This window comes from Pogonomyrmex barbatus, unplaced genomic scaffold, assembly GCF_055798465.1.
Source record: "Pogonomyrmex barbatus isolate J1 unplaced genomic scaffold, ASM5579846v1 scaffold4, whole genome shotgun sequence".
In the NCBI taxonomy this organism is placed as follows: Eukaryota; Metazoa; Arthropoda; class Insecta; order Hymenoptera; family Formicidae; genus Pogonomyrmex; species Pogonomyrmex barbatus.
Window position 1 is genome coordinate 10,590,911 of NW_028297138.1, and position 22,610 is coordinate 10,613,520.

Consider the following 22,610-nt stretch of genomic DNA (forward strand, 5'->3'; position numbering starts at 1 on the left):
ATCAAATAATAAAGTCATATACAAAAGTAAAAAATCAAATCAAATCAAATCAAATTAAATCAAATCAATAGTCAAACATATAATTATCAAAATTATCGCCTTTATTTCAACTGACAATTGATAATTTACAATTGCATTTTTTATCATATAATTACATAACATTTAACTTCGTCCATTTTTCACTAACTTTCCACAACCATTTTGCCACATTTTCATCTTTAGCATCCTCTGATACTTCTGCGATTTCACTATCTCTATAAAATATTAATAAAGTATTAATATTATATTATATTCTTAATATTTGTTAAATTCTTGATGATGCTTACTGTATATAACAGCCGGAAACTTTGGCAAGACTAGGATCTAATGCTGCATACAATACAGTTTGAGCTCCTTGCATTGGGTCCTTGATAAATGGCCAAGCTATTGGTTTGAGTAATATTTTTGTAACGATATTTCGATATACAAACATATGTCGCGTTATGTTCGTATCAACTATACCAGGATAAACAGCATTCACGGTAACATTGGTATCTGAAATATAAATAAAAAATATTTCAGTAATTATTTCAAAATAAAAAATATTAGGGTTACTATTGGTTATAAATAAGTTCCGTTTTTTTACATAACATTTGCCAATAAAAAGTAACAAACTTGATGCTTTAATTGGTAAATTGAGAAATAATTTTCTAATATCTCCTAATAACTTAATTAAAAACTTAGTTGATACTATGTAATAATCAGGCAATTCTTATAACAACACTTATATTTTACTTGCATCAAAATTTATAATTAAAAAAAAAAATTAATCCTTAATCCTAATAAATTACCTTTTAGTCTGTTTGCCAATTCATGAGTGAAAAGCATTACAGCTAATTTACTTTGTGAATAAGCTCTACCTTCATCATAATCATTCTCAAAATTTAAATCTTTCATATTTATTTGTCCTTTACGATAAGTACGGCTTGCTAGATTTACAATTCTGGATGGCGCGGATACTTTCAGAACATCCAAAAGAAGATTGGTAAGCAAGAAGTGTCCCATATAATTAACTCCAAGCTGCATCTCGATACCTTCTTTAGTGTAACTCTTTGGACATCTCATCACACCCGCATTATTAATAAGTATATGAAGTTTATCATGTTCTACAATACAAACAGATTTTAGATGTTAAGTAAAAACCAGAAATTTCCAGCTAGATATGTAAATAATCACCTTTCTTAAATTGTGTAACAAAGTTTCTAATACTTTCTTGCGATGCTAAGTCACACTTCCTACAGTAAACATATTTATTCTTTGAATCGAGTACAATATTTCGGCGTACCTGAACAAGAATAAAATTACATTATATAATAAAGTAATAATTTAAGATATTAATGGTATAAAAAAAGCTGGTTATTCATATTTAATACTATTTATATGATCTTATAATAAATCTATTTAAATCAAATATACTAACAATGGTATAAGTACCATTTCACATTTTTCCATGTCTCTGCATGCCATAATAATTTTTGCATTACGTTTAGCTAATTCTAGAGTTGTTTCCTTTCCAATACCACTATTGGCTCCTGTCACAATGACTACCTTATTAGTCAGATCCTCTGTTCCCTTATACTTTGGTCCTCCCAAGCGATCTCTGCAATTTTGACACAATTGTATTTATTATATCACAAAATAAAAAATCTAAAGCACTATCTTGTCTATATTTCTATATTATCAATATAAATTAACTTTAAATTCAGTTTAATTTCCTTTTTATTTCTTTTCTTTAGATTTAAAAATAGAGATAAAAAAAAATTTAGATTAAACCAAGATTAAAATTAATCTACATTAGTAGACATTAAAAATATACATGTTAATATGAAATCATGTTGTGTTATCTGTTATACTAAGTTTTAAAGTATAATAAATATATAAAGAAATTAATCTATTGATCTATGTTAATTTACTTTTTCTAATTCTCAGAATTAAAAAAAAATGAAAAGTAAGTTAAATCGAGAATTAAAGTTAATCCTCATTGAGGATAGGAATAGGCAGTTTCAGAAATTTTTGGGCAATATTACTTGGTCAGATACGCCACGCCGACAACAGTCGCCGCCGCAGAAGCATAAAAAACCGGTTTCGGGAGTGTCCAGCGCATTTTTTCTGATCAGTTTATAATTGCAGCTAAAGAAACAATTCAGGTTCACATGAGAAAAAAATTACAATCAGGTGTGACTCACGACACGTGTGGTCACATCATATGTTCAGTTTGTCGAATGTACGCGTGCACAAGTGTACAGAACATTTAATGCTGGATAAAAGCAGATGGCTGCTGCATATCGCGCGATATACGAAAAACTGTCTGCAAAAACCGAAAAAGAAGTTAAGAAAACTACATTATTAATCCCATTAATTTTTAATTTTTCAAATTATGAAAAAATTGTTCTAATTTTTGTAACTGTCAGTGAAACCCAATACTCAAAAAGTACTAATATTATTGATTATTGCTAAAAATCTTTGCAGAAGTATATGATATACATTAACAAATAAAATTGCTGCATTATTTAATACCTCATTAGTTTTGTTTATTTATTTCCCAATCGCTGAAACTTTTTGTAGTTACTTCTGTTTTTTAATTGAAAATATCATAAATATCATAAATATCATAAATAAATTATACAAAATTAATTTTTTCTTCCTAACGACAAGAAGTCTCTGAGATATTTGATATTTCTTATAATTTTGGAAATGTTTCTAAAAATATCTTTGCTTTGTGCATAATAAAAAAAAATATAAAAAAATACAATAGCGAATACATATGAAGGATAGAAAATGATTATTTCTATTCACTTATTATCTAAGTCTGCAATTATGAATTAATTATGAACTTATATACCAATGATGATAAATACAGGATAAGAAAATATTGCCTGTGATAGGAAAGTATATATAAAAAAAATTTATTCATGCTCTTTATACATGGCTTGAACATTTTGTAAATTCTATAAATATGCATATATAAGTATATACATTTATATTTAAATAAAGCTATCCTCTCGACAATTATACTATTCTGCGAATATACACGAGCACCGCCGGCTTTTCCGTAGACGTCTTGCAGAGAGTAGAAAGATCCCATTGTAGATTCGCCATTCACGGTGATCCCTCGTCTCTGTGATTATCGCAATTGTGTCGTAAAACAAAGGAAAACGTTCTCGTTCACTCGAATTGGGAATTTATCCGGGATATGTCAGGCGTTCCAGTGCCAAATGTACAGATTCATGTAATTATATTCTTCATATTGCAATTCGCACAGCGTCTCGCAAATAGCTAAAAGTTTTGTTAAAATCAACGGATGGAAAGTGCGTAGGAGAATATCTCGGAAGAGAATTCTCTAAACGTAAAACTGTCCGCTTCCTATAAATAATTTTACAGTATTCTCATTTAATAATAAATTATCCAAGATAACATAATAATTTCAACGTATCAGTTAAAATGCCGATGTGTACAATAATAATATTCTAATTTAATAAAATAGATCTAACATAAGGCGCAATTAGACTTATGTAGAAACGAAATGACGATGAGATTATCGCTCGTTATTATCATACGACAGCGCATTTCCAAAGCCTTCAACGTTTTATGTATTATCACTCACTAGCTCACTTATTTATCTCTCATTCAGCTTACAACACAATTAATTTATTTCTATATTTCTTTTTTTGAAGGGAGGAATATTACATATTGCATAATAATCCTCTGCGAATATACTCGTCAAGAGAATCGAACGAAAAATTCATTCTCTATGATCGTGTTTCGTAAAACAGCAATAGGTAAAACAGCATATCTCTCGCGAATGCTAGAGAATAAATTACTAGTTAGTTAAAGGGTAAGGATTACGCTATATCGTTAATCTTATCGTATGTACAAGATACTTAACAATGTAACGCGTTTCCTTCGAACATAAATCATTAGATCACCGACCAGTACCGCGTTTATGTCAGAGAAAAAAATCTAACGTGCATTCTTCCCCCGTCGCACAACGATTTATGCAAAATTTCCGCGCGTATTAGTCTCATCGTGTGATCTTAGTACGACAGGACGCACTGCCTATCGCAATCTCGACCGAGTGCCGAATTACGCTAAAAATCGGGAAGATATTCTCTCTGCAATTTCAATACGATATAACAATCAACATGAAACTCAGGCGTTCGATCTCGTTTTCTCTTCTTCCGTTTTTCTGTAACCGCCAAGAACCGCTTATTTCTCATTTGAGTCTACCAAAATGAAACATCCGCCTGTAAGACGTAAATATAATCATACAAGCATGATAATACACGCTAATCGTATACGGTGTGCGTATCACACCGTGCACTTGGTTCCCTCGAATCATTTCCAACATCGTGAATATCAGCATGTAATTTGTGATGTATATTACCCATATTAATTATATCACATATTAAGTTATCGTGTTTTATTTACAATAACAGTGCTTTCGCCTATACACTCGTGAATCTTCTCTTTTTCATTATCATATTACAGAACATTAAACCGACACATAATTCGCTGATGATATAGAATACAGCAATATTAATCCAATATCGGAACTTTTGATAAGATCGTTTCAACAATCGTGAATTATTTAGCAAAAGTAAAATTCGTGTAAGTTTTCGCAATTTATGAAAAATATATAATCAATCATTATAGACTTAGCCTAGCCAACTCGTATAATTATGTTTCAGTCTAAATTGTTCCTTCGAAGAAATCAATTTTCTCTGTACAACTTCTTCTGCTATCTAATTTGATTTATCGAGCGTTGCAATGTAATTCGGTTCAATGCTCTGTCTCTGCTAAATATCTCATTGCTTTTCAAAATTTATGGACGTTATATGAAATAACAGTAAAAAGGAAGAATCTAATGCAAAGTACAAATCACAAGAATAAAAAGATTTTTATAGTTTTATAGAAAAATCTTGCGAGGACGACTGTTTAGAATCGTACTCTCTATAAGATATAACTTATTTAAAAGACATTTGTTAAGAAAATTAATCAGTGAATACTGAATATAATTCAAAGGAAAATTTTTTGTTTTTGCATCAATATTAATAAAATAAGTTTTATTTAAAAATAAATATAATATGATTAATATATATAATATAAAATTTGCAAGAAAAAAAAAGAGAAAATGCTACAACGCATCTTAAAATTTAAACAAAATATTTTTTTTATTATCATTGCTTCAGTCATTTTTAACTTCCTTTTTAATCTTGCTTACAGGAACTTTGCTGCAATTGAACATTGCTCCACACCATGTTAATACAACTATTGTAAAAAATATTAGCATCTCGATTCGACACTCAGACTAGATCATGAAAAGTTGATCTGCCTTTTACCGCTATTTGTATGTAAAAGTTGCACATACAAAAAGCATGGTATCATATGTGTCATCATAATATAGAATAAGAAAACAGTTACGTTAACTACAAAAACCAAAATTTATCGCGTTATATACAAAACATATGCATACTCTAATGAAATAAAAAGTACAAGAAAGTATGATGATTTTAGAAGTTTGAAGAAAATAAATTTAAGAAAGAACAGTAAATATAAAAATGTATATCAGTGGAAAATGAAATGCAGTAATTGAGTAAGAGATAATTGAGAATGAGATTCATAGTGAATTTATGAAGTTAACCTCATATAATAGTCTTTATATTTGCCATATCAAGTCCAGAAGTATTAAAACACAAACAAAAAAATATGTCAAGAGAATTTACAATGTATTATATCTCTTTAAAGAGATGAATGAAAGTTTGATACGAAATGAGTAAGAGTAATATGACAATACCGCGGATATCAGGTACTTGGTTCTTTCGGAATTCGATATCAGGCTCAGTATCAAAGCTCTAAAGTTACAGCATGGATATCTCAAAAGGATATTTATTATATTTATCTGTGATGTCAACATGGCATGTTATATCGATATAACATCCAAGTATACTTTAAAGCTTTTGCACTTTAATAATTCTGCACTGAGCATTCAAGTGCTGCATATCGTCAACATACTCGAAACATTTCCCTAACGTCTCTGTATTGCTATCTATCTGGTAACGTAAAAAGAACTATTTTTTGTGCATAACGGGCAGCCCCACCTGAGTACTTTACCGCACTCACAATCTCGAGGACTGCACGATATGTCTGGATACTGATGTCTCTTCTTCTTACACTGCTTTTTCTGGCTTTCCTCAGGCCATAGATATTGTTACGTTAATTCCTAGGTTTCCATTGTCAGCGAATAACTGCGCGATGGATGTGTCAAATACAAGGCAGTCAGAATTTAAAATCGCAGATGACACACCCTCGTGAATCGAACGCGGCATTGCTTCCCATGTGAGACGTCTTCTATGCCCATTTAGTTCTAGTCTGTTGAACATGATAATTAAATTAAAATATAAAATAAAAGACAAAAATATATCATTGAATTTATATTTACTAAGATATTCTTGGATATTACTTACAAAAATAACGATTTAAAATTACCTATAAGCAAAATTTTCTGCTTGCTTCCTGGAACCGATTAATTGTACAATTGCAAAAAACTGTTGATGTCCATCATATTTTTCTTGTTTCTCAAGTACCAACATAAAGTGATGGCCGAAGCAAGATTGCATCATGACCCAATCTACAGCTCCAGGAAGATTAATGTCAGTTGCTAAAAAAACAATGTCTTCGCCTGGAAGAAGTAATGAAAAAAATATATTATATATAATATATAAATAATTATAATAAATTAGATATAATTGAGGCTCAAAGGATAATAAATCATAATAAATAACAAGACTATACGAGTCGAGCTAGATAAAAGAGACTAATAATGTATTTAAATTATCAAAATACATACATAAGCAAAATAACGCCAATAGACAATCTGATAAAATAATAAACAATCTAACATAATAAACAATCTAACAGATGTTTCGATTCTAAATGTGGTCTTCTTCATTATATAATAAAACAAATTATTAACGCATGATTAAATTAAAAGTCATTAAATTTTTATTCGGTTATTTATTTACTGATAAATAATTACATTAAGAATAATAAAATGGCAAAAATATAGTACCTTGTAAAGTCGTAATACTCTTGTGGCTCATGATAAGATGTGGCATCACTTGCTCCAATGATCCTTGCCATTTACAGGACGCACCTGGGCAGGGACAGCTGTATGGACGGAACTCGCATGCATCCTCATGATCTGCCTTCTCCGTATGCACCAGCGAAACAGTGCAGCCACTAGTGGAGTACTTGCAAGGAAACATCACGTTACTCGCCACCTTTTCCATAGCCAAATTACGGATGTTACCTGCATCGATACAAGTTAAATGTTAGATATAAACCCAAGAGATGTCGATAATGAGAAAAGAAAAATCTGACATACCCAATGGACCTCTACACGTAGGACAACAGGAAAGTTTTGGTCTGCAATTTGTACACACCAAATGTCCACTTTGACATTGCAGAATAGGTGGAAGCACATAATCAAAACAAACGGGACACTCGAAGAGGCTCGCCAGGTCGGTGGAGCTGCTCAGGGCGGATACGGTCGAGGCGGAGGTGCTCGCGACACCCCGTCCTCTTTTGCCCGTGCTGATGTTTAATTGAGACATTTTGCCTTCTAGGTTATGTATCGAGGATTGTCTCACTCAAACAACAATCTCCCTTCTCTTTTTCGCGCTGTCTCAGCAATGCATTTTCCTTTCAACTAGTCGATTCGCTTCTCTGCAAAATCGCAATGTTAATGAACAAGAGACTTGATATTTCAATTTATATCTTAACCCTAAGCATTCGTGCCAAGCATTCGCGTACCGGACACATCAGTCACACGTGTGCTTACGTATTTTTCCTCTTTCTCTCTTTGTCTTATCGATCTTAAGAAATATTTATTTCTTTATCTTTGTCTATGAATGTATACCCTACGTGCAACGCACAACCAGACTTTATTTCTCCAGATAATTTTAGATCCTCAAATTTTGAGAGTTCAACGATAAAAGTCTACCATTGACGAATTTCAAAATCTTAACCCGGCATTAATGCGCGATGTGTCAGAAATCTCACGTGCTATGAATATAGTTATTATTTACAACTGCGATCATTATATAAAATCATTGTGAAAAGTTTAAAATGACTTTGATTTCTGATGATAAACTGAATTAATTTTTTGACAATTTTTATTTATTTCAATTGGAAATTAAAAGAGGATTAAATCAAATTCTTAAAATATTTTTAAAATTTCATGTTATTAAACTTTTACAATTAGATTAATTGGAGTTTAACAAAGATACGTATTTTCATGCCAAATTAAGAATACAATTGTTTATCCGAAGAAAAGAAAAAGAATTTAGAATTTTAATTTACGAGAATAACAGCAGAAAAATAGAAAGCTTGGATCTAAATACTTAAGAACTAATTGTATCTTTAAATAGAGGACCCGAATGTATCATTAAGTTAATATCACTAATGACACTTGTGTACATATTACGTACATATCGATTTAATAATTATAGAGCTAAGCATGATAAGACAAGGATACATGACTCACGATGAAATAATGACTTAATTATTCTGTCAATTGTTAGATTACAGTTTGATTAAAAGGATCATCATATTCTTGTCGAAGGGTAGCCTTATCGCATCATTAGAATCTTCAATTGTTTCGTCGTTTCATTTATCAATTAACCAAAATGAATATTAATCCCAATTGAGTTATACAAATTTCAATTTTTTGTCATTTCATCACTCGCTCAAAACAAAAAAAAAAAAAAAAAACGTTCATGTCAATTTCAATACGATTGCAAGCATTATTACTTGACACAAATATAATAATTATACGTATCTAGATTCCAAACAATCGTGATAGTATTATGCAATGTCAAGTCGTGCGATCGTAACGCATGTTATTTACATTAAGCGCGAAAGGAATTTGCCGACTACGATTGGAAATTTTTCGATCTGGCGAGTGAATAGCAAAGTCAGAGACACACGTTTCCGTAACCAATCTGGAAAAATACATGTGATTATGACGCTACTCCGATTTTTAATCCACCGATGAATCTATCAAATTATCTTCTTGGGAAATAGAGAGCACAGATAAGATAATTTCAGTAACAACTTTTTTTTTCTATATTTTTCAGTGAGGTGATCGTACATTTCCACCGATTTTCGCGGAAGATTTTTTTATATATATGTATATATTAGGTGTGTAAATTTATTCAGCCTACTTTCACAAAAATTCAAACTTTATGGATGAAATCTTTATAGATGAATAATATAAACTTAATTATCAAACTAATCTCCATTACTTTCTACAACTTTGGTCCACTTTTCCATTAATTGCCGGATTTCCAATGCAAAGGAAAGATGACGATTTCAATAGGAATGAGTAAATAAAAAAAAAAAAAACACCGAATTAGCTTATATATCTATTGATAAGTCTAATACATTAGAATCTGAAATTTCGTGAAAAATAGAAATAACGCAATTAATTTTTAATCAAACTAATCTCAAGTTCAATCCTGGATTGGAACCTATGCATCGACTCTGGCAAGTTCAACTGGGCGATTATTTGCCGCAATTTCCAGCGGCGTGAAAATTGAAAGGCATAACGAACTCTACATTTTTTTTTTTTTCGTTTCTTTTCTCTCTTCTCGCTACGCCAATCCGTTAATTCATCTCTTCGGTATATCGCGTTGCGAGGCTATCCAACTCACCGAAGCAGTAGGCAGGATTAGACAAAGGTGTGTATCGATAAGACGATCGCGTTTTACCGCCGTGTCAGGTGAGACGTGCACGGTCGTCGCCTCCCCCGGGAGGCTCGCACGGCTGATCGAGAGAAGGCACTTCTTACGGGAGACAACGACGATGACGACGATGACGGCGACGTCAACGACGATGACAACGGCGTGGTACACGTAGTCGCAGGTGACTCGACGCGGCGGTCAGGATCCGTGAGCGTCGTTACGCGAGTGCCCGTTGACGTCGAGTGACGACGCATCGATGTGACCGGGGTGTTGCGACGAGACGCGAGATACGGTGCTTGCTTCTTCCTCGAGCTCGAGCACAGGGGTTGAGAGATGAGGAGAGCGGCGGCGGAGCAGCGGCAGAGCGGCAACGGCGGCAGCAACGACAGCAACGGGAGTAGGTGACGGGGTGAGGCGGGAGGGGGCTACATCGCGAATCTCCGCGATCGTCGGTGCGGCGTGACCGATCGCGACGGCACCCCGCGTGCCGATTCTGGGTGAGGCATAGCACCGTGCGCGTGGCTTCTCCCGGGGACACTCTCTCTCCGCGCGCGACGATCCGCACGGTCGCTATCGCTACTGCGTCCCGGGCGTCGTTGCGATTCTCCGCGCGAGAAGAGCCGTTCCGACGCGTTCGAGAACTCGCCAGCCACAGCTGTTACACCAGCGCGCACATACACACACATACACAAACACACACACACACACACGGATGGATCTGCGCGGCTCACCAGTAACCACCACACCGGACTGACGGAAACTGCTGTGCCAAAAAACACCGAGGGCATCGCGAAAGCATCGCCGCGAACACGGTGACATCTGTCGAGAGCATCATCAACGTCAATTATGGCTGTGTATGCTCCAAAATTATCAGAAAAATCTGAAAAAAATATGTGTGATATAAATAACTGGTGTCACATATAAAAAAAAAATAATCAAGAAAATAGTTATAAAAAGAAATGATAAAAAATTAATAGTGGATTTATATTTTTTTATTTAATTTAAAAATTTAATAAAAAACTTATAAAATCTCTCTGTAAAAAGATTCTCATAAAATTTATAAGATATTTTAGGACATTAAATATTATCAGACTTAAAGTTGATTAAGCAAGGGTATCTAAATGGTATTTAAATGACGATATTCCACGAATATCAAATAAACATATTTATTAGAAAAATCTTTGCTATGAATATTAAGTATCTTTGATATATATATATATATATATATATATATATATATATATATATATATATAGAACCTATCTATTTGATTCTATCTATAGAATCAAATTTTGCTATATAAGAATATGTTCACTGACTTGGTGATAATCTTATATAAATCTGCATTTTTATAGTTTCTATTCGTATTTGATTATTCATAGAAATTTTATATAAATCAATTGCAATTTTTATGACAATACGTATAATAATACAGTCTGTCATATTTATGAAATATTTGTATAAAAATCATAAATTTAATCATGCATTGTTCAAATATGCGTCAGCAAGAAAAAATTTATATCAATAGTTGATAATATCGATGTTCTTCAGTTACCTTTGAGTCATAAAATTTTTTGATGAATAAAATTGTTGGTTTTTAATATTTCGTTGATAATATATCATTTCCATTCCATTCCTCCAGATGTTATTGCTAGACAATAAAAAAACACATTATACATAACATAGAGGAGAAAAAAACAAAAAAACATGGCCAAAATTAACATGCAATTGCAATGCATTATTATTTAATGAATATTTAATAATAAAATGAAACATATTAAAACACACATTTTAATCACACACACACACACACACATATGTGTGTGTGTGTGTGTGTGTGTGTGTGTGTGTGTGTGTGTGTTAAATATACCGATTTTTACAATTATTCAAATTCTTTTGTTTATACTTTTATATTATTTATTTGATTAAAATATTTTAATTTTATTAAATATTAAATAAACAATATGCGTTGTAATTATATCAATTTTATTATTTGTTAAAGCGCAAAATTATGAACATCTCTGAAGTCTTGATGGTTTTCTTAAATAATAGTTTAATATCTATTTAATAAATTTTTCAGATTTTATTCGTGGCTTTTTGCATCCAAGCAATATTTGACGTTTATATCTTGTTGTTAATAACATTTATTTTCATAGATATCTATAATGTTTATAAAATGATACATGATTCACATATTGTATATTTTAATTGTTAAATATCCATTAAATTGTAATAGTATAATATTAATTTTGGCCACATTATTTATTTCCTGTATACAATTTTTTTCCTGTATACAGAATGCACGAAAGATTTTATTGATTTTAAAGATTTTATCTTGATTTTACTAGTCAAGGCAAATTTATATATTTGTATATTTGAATGAAAAGAAAAATTTGCCATTTTCTTCAGAAAATTAACTCTTAGTTTCACGTAAAATTGAATCGATATTGTAAACTAAGTGTTTCAAGGTGTATTTTTGAAATAATCGGCATTTATTTTTTTTATTTTTGCTATAATTAAAATATACACTGTGTCATGGGCGAAACAGGCGAATAGTAATTAATAGTAACAAAATATCTGTATCGTTTCCTTCTAATTTTCCTCTCTCTTTTTCTCTCCCTATACTACCCCTCTTTAATATATATTTTCGCACGCAGCAAATATGGTATACATAGTATACAGATTTAAGTTCAAAGGCATTAGTTGGCTTGGCTTAGGGATATTCGCAGATGAGATGAAGTACGTGGTACAACCGGAAAAAAGAGTGATTCTACGGCGCAAAATAAGTCGAATAAAGGCTTTTTTTCGAATAAGGTTTGTGGCCTCATTCGCATGTATTAAGTTTGAGTTAAGCCAAACCGTTAATGCCTTTGCGACGTCTGAGGAAAAATCTTTCTTCTTTTTTTTTTTTTTCTTTGAATGTAGCTTCTTCGGCCTCGTTACAATATAATTTCGATGTATCTAAATGTAGTCCCATGATCTTATCTACATTCTTTACAATTATTATGTTAGTCAGCTTCCCTTGAATTTCGTAGTCGAAACCGCAAGTTCTATTAATTGTTAAGATTTCCTAGAGCCTGTATCATCACTTGTGTTAACAGTCTTTTCGCGATATGAAGAACAGTCTTTATACGGCGAACAGGAACTGCTGCTCGATAGAAATGTGAAAGAAACGTTAAAGTCGTTCATCATCCTCTATCATCTTCGCGTCTCGAACATTCTACTTAAGTTCACACTTGGATCAATTAAAAAAATTTTTCATACTTTCAGCTCGTTAATGATTGCTTTTAATTATGATAATTTCTGCATACGTCAATGCTGTCCAGGATTAGTAATTTTATGTCCTATTCCACAAACGTTGATTAACTTTAATCTCGGTTCAACTTATTCTTCATCTTTTCCTAGCTTTAAGAATTAGAAAAACATGAAGAGCAAATTAAACCGAGATTAAAATAAATCTACGTTGGTGAAATCGGGCATTAGATTTACAATTGATACATGTCAATGTTCACATCTATTTCCTTTCATACTTCACTTCATCTCTTCACAGTATGTAATCTCAAAGGCAAGCTAATCTAGAATTAATTTAGATCATTTGAAATATGTTTATATATATATATATATAATGCTATTTAAAAATATATAACATTATGCATATAAAATATATGTGTAAAAGTACATTATACATATATTTTATATATTTAAAACATATATATATTAAAAACTTATTAATATATATATATATATATATATATATATATATATATTTAAACTTAGATAATTGCGGTTTCTTTTAATGATTAATGAATGATTTTCTTCAATTTTCTTAGGTTCTGTATTTATGAAGCTGACACTGATTGCAATCATAGAGAACTCTGTAAAGTATATGTTAAAAACTTATATCTCCCTTGAGATTAATATACGTTACGAAAAGATAGCTACAAGTGAAAAATGAGAAAGACAATAGGCATCAATATCGATATGTATTAATTCTAAACCTAATATTACAAATCTTGAACAACATTATACATGTTTTTTCGTTCTTTCTTTTTTCCGAATACGGACCGAGCGCACAGACGACACGCAAATAATAGAACTTTGTTTCATGATGGGCTTTATCTGCCTTACATTATTAGAGACAAATTAATCGGCCAATTAGCTGTGGCGATACACGTTTTTCATGATACATTTTAAGATATTGTGATAGTATGATAGCGTGCAGATGCTGCGTTAAATATTGCATTGGGGTACTAGTTAGAACAATCTTAAAGTAATTGCCTAACGAGTAAAAGATCCGGATTCGATTCCCAGACTTGCCACCGCGCATATACAATGATATTAATAATAGTACATAATATTGAATGTTGAATATTGAATATTGAAAATTTTTAAAACACTTTTGTAAACATATAATAGAAAATATTTTCATGGAAATATCATTCGGCGTTATAATATCTCTTTGTATAAATGATACCGGATCTAAAGACCTTGGTTAATTGCGATATCGTGATTCTGATCGGTCAGAAATCCACTAAAAGAAAAAGAAGAAATATTGTGTTAGACTGATCATACCGCAAGAATTTTTTGTTCTTTTCGTCACTATGGATAGACTTTATAAGCTTAGATTTCATCGACAGCAGGAAGTGTCAGTTGGACTCGCCGTTCGCGTGCGCTTCACGTATTATACACAGGACGTTGATATTTTAATTATAATACAATTTTTTATTCTTTTTTTATTTGTTTTCTCTAAATGTTTTCTATTCTAGCAATGTTTCGTATCTATTACAAACACGCATACATATATGTATGTATGCGCACGCGACAATACATACGATATATGTACATCCATCGTAGTCTCTCAGCAATCACTATTTTTTGTTACACCACTTTTTAAGTTACAAGACTTAATACTAGATTACAAGAAAGTCTGATTACAAGAAATAGATTATATGCGGCATTATCCATTTTACGCGTGTATAATCATGAGTTGCACAAGAAAGAAAGACATGTATATTGATCTAAGACCTTGGTCCATGAATAATCTGTTAATCTGTTTTTTTTCACAGTTTTAATAAAGCGAGAGTTTGCAATTGCGGAGAGAACATTGAATGTCGTAAAAAAAGATGAAATACTTCTAGATAATTAATGCTTTTAATCGCAAAGTTTGAAGAAACGGTAAAGCGTTAATTATGAGTGAAAATTGACAATTTTTTTCTTTAATGTTGCATCAAGCATTATTTTCTTTTACAATTAGTACGCGTAACTTTTCGCATTGTGCCATTTCTTATCTAATTTCAAGTTTTCGTCGCTTCAATGATTTTTATACAAGACACTTTTTTCCTTCTTCGCAGAAGCAAAAATATTAATGATCTAAAGATCCAAATTCGATTTCCGATACTGGTACGAAACCTAATCTCTCTCGTTCTTTAGAAAAACGAAAGAATTACTTTTCTTGTTTCTAATATTCCCATGGATAATCCTTCTCCTACCCATCAATTCAATTAGATTTCTTCGTCTTTTTCAAGGAACTACCAAACTGAGTACTTTATTCACTAAATAATATTAAGCAAATATTGATCAAAACTCTGTAGATCATATATTAACGTTCCCAATTGATTTTCCACCATGCATCTAAGATTTTCCATTGGCAACTCGTAAATTGAACTGAGTGGTAATTCATTAAAAAGATCTAAAATTTAAGAATCGAAGAAAAATCCCTAACGCTCAATCCTTTTATCAATAATCAAATGTCAATTAAACGTTGATGACTGTAAGATTTTTCAAATCTATCTATAATATCTGTACTAGGTTATCTATTATAAAGATACTTAAAAAACCAATCCTTTGAAATTGCGATCTCATTCATTCGAGTTAAACTCTTGAATAGAATTCTGGATTAACCATGTTTACAAACGTACGCCGAAAAAGTAGACTAATCCGAGGTAGAACCGATGTATGAATCAATTTTATGTACGAAAATAAAAATCAATAAAATTATTGATTTCTATTGATTAACACGTTTTATGTACGCTGTATCAATTTTATATAATTTGTTATTTACGCCGTGTATGTAATCCACACGACATATTTGTTACATCTGTTAAATAAATTGTATTTCAGAATAATGAACAACTGATATTAAGAAATATTTCACGGTTCTATTTTATAAAACATTAAATAGTTTGAACGGAAGATGACCAGTCATTTACATGAAACACGAAACATATTAATATAACAGTATTAGAAAATTTACAAGCACGTTATTCCTCAATACAGCTTTCCTCATTCTCTCTTTCTTTGAGATTGATGAATTATCTTGTAAATTCTTTACTGTTCTAATAGATTATAATCTAATAGAAGTAAACTGCGACTTACCCTCATTTATTATTTCAACAAGTTTTAAAATAGAATCTTCTTTTAAGGAAACATCACCAACAAGGTACAATAAAAGATTAACTATATTATGGAAGCTCGTGTGATTATCAAAATATATAATTGATTAGCTTGCGATACTAATTTCATAACTTATTATTCGTAAATATTTCGTAAATATATACTTACATCTATGATATATCTAAGTTTGACTTAAAACTGCACTTTTATCATTTGATTATTCAATTATGTAAACAAATCAATGTAAAATATATGCTATTCTATAGTAATGTGTAAAGTAATATTAAAAAAATATTGTATACATAATATATATTAATATATTGTATACATTATTCTTATTGAAAAATAATTTTATATGTATTTATAAGAATAATAGACAACGTTTATATTATGTTTATAAATCAATATTTATAAGAATAAAATATACAATATGTTAATACTTATTACATTAAATACATTAATACATTATTCTTATAAATATACTTATAAAGTTCTAGATAAGTAATAATAAATCATGAAATAAATACCGCTTGTGAACTTATCATTTCAATATTTCTATTGAAGTTTACGTACTAATCTGTGAATCTACTTGTCAATTCTGTGAAAATATGTCACCAAAATTAGCTGTTTTTAATTCTTTTCAACTATGTGTCAACTTGTAATTGATATATAATGTTAATATAATGTATCAATATAATTATCATCATATTATATTTGACATTTCTACATAAATTTCTAGAAATGAAAAAAATTTCTGATTTCTATTAGATCCATTGAATAAATTAAATTGAGGGTGACATACTCGATGATTTTTTTCAAAGAGTAATTTAAATTACAAAGAGCGTAAAAATCTTGAGAGCCTTGTCGGTGATGACATGCGAGTACTATTAATTTTTGTTTCTGTTATAGATTATGTAAAAATCACGAAATTTCTAATATTATTCAAGTATATAAATTAATCAAGTATATTACGTAAATCTATAGTGTCTGTCAATTAATTCCCTGATTACGAATGGAGTGTTTTAATGCATTACATATCATCTATTAATTTGATTAATATTAACCTAATATAATTAATAAAGAATTTGTGAATAATAATTATGGACAAATCTAAACTTTTGTTTTCCTCATTACTATTATTCTGTTCTGTTTACTTTCTCCATCGAGTCATCCAACTTGATAATGCCGATCACGATAGCTTGTATATATTTTCAAGGTTAAAGTCGTATACATATTATTGTGTGATCAGAAAACGTGTTATAATTAGAAGTCAACAAACATATTTGGATTTAATCAATAATTATGTTAAACTCGGATTAGCCTATTTCCTCTCATAAATCAATTTTTTTCAATCATATAATCAGATTGCAAAAATTAAAATATTTAATGATTCGGATTATTACATTCCATTAAATTTTCAGTATAATCTGAAAAACAACGGCAATCTATAATAAAGAAATACTTGAATAATAAAACTCAAATTTCTAATATATAAATGACTATTAAAATACAATGCTAAATTTTTGAAATTTTTCAAAAAGTTCGTGCCAGGTCTCCATAAATAGTGCCCAAGTGATGTTTTTATATGTAGCATATTTTTATTCAGTTATATATGCTTTCGTTTCTGCATCTATAAAAAATTGTGAAAATTCAATTTTTTTCAGATTTCTTGTTGGAGCTTTTAGCAAATAATCTGAAAGTGTAACATAAACTTTTCAGACAACCCAATATAATAGATGTACACATTAATAGTAAATTAGTAGTATAAGACAAATAAGTGATCTATCGGTCAACAAATTCAACATACTCGAAATTGAATATTCTCTCCTCATATACTATGTCGCTGTATGTTTTTGAAGCCCTATCTTTTCTCTCTTTTGTATCTCTCGCTTAACTTTACAATCGCAATGTATTGTTTGATATTCATATCTTACAATTCGTTCGTTCGTGTTCATTCGTACTTTTACTTGGTCTCGAATTATCTTTATGCGCCAAACTTTGCTCGTATAAACAGAAAAAAGTTTATTGAATGGAGTAAAAGTATGTGTGAATTATTATATTAGTGATTTGCTGTCAGAAAATGACATAAAAATCATGTCATTATGTATAGCTCACTGTAAAGTTCGTATTTTACATTCATTGAAGAACATATTTTGCACGATAAAAAATTATCGACACAGTAAAAAGCACGACTTTGGACACGACGATTAACATGACTTTCGATTGGGTTGTAGGTTTGTTCTTTCTAGCTAAATCTTTTAAATTTTTTCGTCATTTTTGTTATATTTTTTGCTTCTTATGTCTAATTGTACATTACTGCATCTTTAATAGAGTTACGCTTTACAAGAGTTACGTTCCTCTATCGTATAACGATCCGAACGCAACTTTTGAGAGCAAAACACAGAGTATATTACAATTGTTGCTACAAAGAATAAACCATATACATGTTTTTTATAATTAAATTTATAATTAAACTTCATGTGTAATCACCTTTAATGTACAGAATAATACACATGGGGTCATGACTTTCAATTATTATTTGTTCATCTCCAGTTTGAATTCAACCTTAAAAATATAAGCATTCCCTCGGTTGAATTAATTGTAGCCAATTAAGTTAATTCGAAATATGTTGGAGTTTTACACGCCATAGAGAGAAAGATATAACGAGCGGTCGCATTTTTGCGTTAATTCAAAAGCACTGGTTTGGGAGGACGATTGACTTTTTGTTCAACGATTGTTAAACAAAGATTAATATTGTTACTCTTAATTGTTATTGTTAATATCCATTGCTATTATGTTACTTGCGCGAATAATCTTTATAATAAACTAAATTCGGGATATTCAAGGCTTGTTCTATATTCAGCGAGATATTTGCAATTCTGAGGACATTTCAATTTGTTTCTTTTTTTCCTGTTTTTCCATTGTTTCTCCCCAAAAATCCCGGATTCAGTCGGACTGATGCGATATTTAGATGCAATATTTTTTGTCCTACCTATAATAATAAATGATACTTTACTCGTATGTAATCACCAAACGTTGTAATAATCAGTGGCATCACTATAGCAGGGCAATCTCTGAGTTTATATAAGCAGCCCCTGATCTCTCATGACAACCGTTAATGGCAGAATTTCAAAATTATAATACCAAAATGCCAACGCTATAATAATGTTTAAATTACAAGTGTATTTAAAGTCAATTAATTAAATTATCTGAAGAATTGCATGGCATATGGTACAGTGAGAGTGTAACATTTGTCATTTATTTATAATACGATCCATGACAATTTTGACAGCTGTGTGATGTGCTTGAACATGCAAATTTCAGATAGTTTAATTAATTGTCTGCCATTAAGGCACATCTTATTGTCATAAGAGATCTGGAGCACCTTATATATTTATTTTGTCTCTATATGCTCTCATTGTTCGCTCTCGCATGCACACTTTCTTTCTCTCCCTCTCATTTTTTTTTTTTTTTTTAATATGGTTGGTGTCTTTGAAACTGACGCGGTCCTGGACCGTTACCTCGTGGTTTGGGGCCATACCCCATATTGTCGTAACCATCATACCCGGCGTAATCATAGTTCGCGTACATATCATCATAGCCGCTATGATAGCCATTGTATTCAGGGATGTAGCCATAACCACCGCCATAACCATATCCGTAACCTGGTGCCCAGAAACCTTGATTTCTTGGATCTGGATTAACCTTCACTTTTTTCACGTCTACTTCCTTGCCGTTGATGGTCTGTTTAGGCGTTTTTAATAACTTGTATACAACCTCCTTCGAATCAAACGTAATAAAGCAGAACCCTTTACGTTGATTTTTGACTTTGTCAAATGGAGCCTGCAGTTCAACTATCGTTCCGAATTGCCCAAAATAATTCTTGATATCATCGTCCGTAATTTCTGGAGTAAGACCACCCACAAAAATTTTACCATGCTGCGATTTTTTACTGACTCGCTTTGGATCTACCTGTATAGTCATAAAGCAAGAGCCGTTTAAACAAATAAAATAAAAATGTCGGGCAACAGACATGTGGCAAATTAAACGACGTTTGTATTTCTAATTATCGGAGTAACCACGTGTTTCGCGAAATTAAATCTAAAAAAAAAATGGCTAGATCACGCTTGACAGCGTTGCTTACATACCTTGCGTTTATTTATATAATGGTCGCCAGACGCGAGCAGTTTGTCAATGGTTTTGGGATTGGTGAATACCATGAAGGCGAAACCGCGGGAAATGCCAGTGTGAGGGTCAACCTTCACCGAGATACTCTCGATTTCGCCAAACTTCCCAAAGTGATCCCGGAGCTCCTTCTCCGTGGTGTTGCGGGACAAACCACCAATAAATAGCTTCCGCTCGTCATCCTTGCCAGGGATGCCGGCTGTAGCCTGCTGATGCTGCTGTGATTGACCGGATGAATGCTGTTGTTGCTGCTGGTCGTGCTGACTTTGATTCGTCTGCTGCATATCGTTCTGTTGTGCACCCTGCTGCCCCCCCGGTTGGTCCTGCACGCCGTCAGCGTCGGACTGATTTTGAAAATCCGTCGTTGTGGCCGCCATTCTGTTATTCCTCGCGCTCCCCTCACACGTCTCGCAGCGTTAAAGACAAAGCAAGTCCGTCGTAGACCTGGGTGCCGACTGCCAACAAACACCAAGCGCCCCGTCTTTGGGATCAAGATTTATCAAAAACAGGCCTCATACGTATAGACGAGATAACTTACGATTATACACGCGTAGCACAGATCTACAGCACGTCGTCGTCGCCAGAAGGTCGAAGAAATAGAGACCGGTGTGTCCGTGCCGGCTTAAAGTCAGTGAAAGAAGAGGGGTGAAAGAACGCCATCGCCTAGCATTGTGAAAATTACTACATGGTCCTGTATTCCGTTCGCCGATTGGTCATCGTTATTACCACCGTGCCCGTTGGCCAATCGGTACGTGACACCAACGTTCCACATTAGTTGGGAAAAAGTTGTCGACAGTTGGTAATAATCTTTAACGCTTAGCGCGAGAAATGCCGGAAATAACCTCTTTGTTGTCGACACATCTACGGCCATTTTCAGCTAAATGTGACATTTAGCCACATCGCGTTGTTCAGGCGCCAACGTGAGCATTATTGTTATTTATCACATCGATAAGCTCGTCGATGTTCGTCGATGTTCGTCGATGTTCGTCGATGTTCGTCGATGTTCGTCGATGTTCGTCGACGCACTATCTGTCATCGTCATATCTGATGCGCGCCCTGATCATCCTAAAAATTAAACTGGATTAATGTTGTATCGACGCATTCTTTTCTTGTACACGATATAAGAAAAAAAATAGCAGTGGATTTCATTGCTTCGAGAGCGATTAATGAATCATACGCTCTGCTTAAAGTTATGATCAAATTGATTAATCATATTTAAATTAATATTTAATATTTCAGAAAAATATATCAAAAATATAATTATATGGAAGTTATTCACAATAAACTTATGTTAATGTAGTAAAATATCAAAACTGCAAAACGCATTGCGCGTCGACTAATCGTCTGCTGGCGTGACGTTGGCGAGAGAAAAAAGGTAAAGATCCTTTATTAGGCCTTATGTCCACGATCTAGAAATCGATCCGAGATCCCGGATAGAGAAAAAAAATTGACCAATTACAGTGACTATACACGCATAGCACAGATCTTCCATTTCTTACGTGCGTTTAAGATCACCCTTAACGTTTTAGGTGGAGAGGAGAGGGGGGGATCGAGCCATGTGATAATGATAATAGATGTGATATAGTAAAAATACCAATATTTCATGTCATGAATAAAAATATCAGATAAATTATATCAATATATATATATATATATATATATATATATATGTGTGTGTGTGTGTGCGCAAAAAACGTAGAGTTTTGATTAACGTACGTACAGTTTTGATTAATAAATTAAAATTAAGCATCGATTAATTTATTTGATAGTATTTGATAAATTGCACGTGATTTTTAAAATCTGAATTTAAATTCTGTAATTAACATTTAAAATACTACAGATTCATTTTTAAATTAATTATAATTAATAATTTTTTCTATTTTATTTTATTTTTTCCAACGTCTGTATCTACATTATTTTAATACAATAAATGTAGTAAAAGAATCTATAAAATAAAAAGTAAGAAGAAAAAAGTTTAAATAGTGTTTTTTTTATATCAAAGCAAAGGTACAAATTCTGAATTATACATATAATATATATTATAAATAATTTCTCACCTGACTCTTCTTCTTTCCTATAAAGCAGCAAGATTAATCATTTTTATTCTATATTAAAATCCATGCTATATTCGAACACGTGTACGTCACACTCTTTGCGCGCTGAATATTGGCTATAGATCTGCTTTCAGTTCCTGCAATGAAATGAAATATGTTCAGAAATAAGGCCCGATGAAATACACACGCGACCATC

The 22,610-nt window shown here is 31.8% G+C and overlaps 3 protein-coding genes across 4 annotated transcripts; all 3 read right to left on the reverse strand.

The window, feature by feature from the left end:
- Positions 1–80: 80 nt before the first annotated feature.
- Positions 81–2,730, reverse strand: LOC105433064 (retinol dehydrogenase 13). The gene is made up of 6 exons (XM_011648158.3): positions 2,067–2,730; positions 1,474–1,639; positions 1,216–1,324; positions 831–1,145; positions 327–534; positions 81–254 (listed from the first exon to the last, which is right to left on the reverse strand). Exons 1-6 carry the CDS (start codon positions 2,141–2,143, stop codon positions 152–154), a joined length of 978 nt encoding a protein of 325 aa, XP_011646460.2. The 5' UTR covers positions 2,144–2,730; the 3' UTR covers positions 81–151.
- Positions 2,731–2,929: 199 nt separating this feature from the next.
- LOC148935790 (E3 ubiquitin-protein ligase SIAH1) lies at positions 2,930–11,457 on the reverse strand. The gene is made up of 6 exons (XM_089081009.1): positions 11,338–11,457; positions 9,753–10,662; positions 7,424–7,764; positions 7,109–7,348; positions 6,526–6,718; positions 2,930–6,408 (listed from the first exon to the last, which is right to left on the reverse strand). Exons 3-6 carry the CDS (start codon positions 7,650–7,652, stop codon positions 6,231–6,233), a joined length of 840 nt encoding a protein of 279 aa, XP_088937135.1. The 5' UTR covers positions 7,653–7,764; positions 9,753–10,662; positions 11,338–11,457; the 3' UTR covers positions 2,930–6,230.
- A 798-nt stretch (positions 11,458–12,255) lies between these two features.
- On the reverse strand, positions 12,256–21,057 carry LOC105433063 (RNA-binding protein squid). 2 transcript variants are annotated; one of them, XM_011648156.3, is made up of 3 exons: positions 20,899–21,057; positions 20,324–20,815; positions 12,256–20,147 (listed from the first exon to the last, which is right to left on the reverse strand). In XM_011648156.3, exons 2-3 carry the CDS (start codon positions 20,735–20,737, stop codon positions 19,650–19,652), a joined length of 912 nt encoding a protein of 303 aa, XP_011646458.1. In that variant the 5' UTR covers positions 20,738–20,815; positions 20,899–21,057; the 3' UTR covers positions 12,256–19,649. The 2 variants fall into 2 exon arrangements, with proteins under 2 accessions (XP_011646458.1, XP_011646459.1); XM_011648157.3 differs by having other exon boundaries at positions 20,324–20,841; positions 20,899–21,042.
- Between the last annotated feature and the right edge of the window lie 1,553 nt (positions 21,058–22,610).

Excerpts from the sequence above, each read along its gene's own strand:
- LOC105433063 (XM_011648156.3), bottom strand. The coding sequence starts at position 20,737 with ATGGCGGCCACAACGACGGATTTTCAAAATCAGTCCGACGCTGACGGC. Across the intron at positions 20,148-20,323 it reads ATTATATAAATAAACGCAAG|GTAGATCCAAAGCGAGTCAG; the intron begins GTATGTAAGCAA and ends ATGACTATACAG.
- LOC105433064 (XM_011648158.3), bottom strand. The coding sequence starts at position 2,143 with ATGCGCTGGACACTCCCGAAACCGGTTTTTTATGCTTCTGCGGCGGCG. Across the intron at positions 535-830 it reads ATTGGCAAACAGACTAAAAG|ATACCAATGTTACCGTGAAT; the intron begins GTAATTTATTAG and ends TTTATATTTCAG. Across the intron at positions 255-326 it reads GTTTCCGGCTGTTATATACA|AGATAGTGAAATCGCAGAAG; the intron begins GTAAGCATCATC and ends AATATTTTATAG.
- LOC148935790 (XM_089081009.1), bottom strand. The coding sequence starts at position 7,652 with ATGTCTCAATTAAACATCAGCACGGGCAAAAGAGGACGGGGTGTCGCG. Across the intron at positions 7,349-7,423 it reads TACGTGTAGAGGTCCATTGG|GTAACATCCGTAATTTGGCT; the intron begins GTATGTCAGATT and ends GTATCGATGCAG. Across the intron at positions 6,719-7,108 it reads GAGTATTACGACTTTACAAG|GCGAAGACATTGTTTTTTTA; the intron begins GTACTATATTTT and ends TACTTCTTCCAG.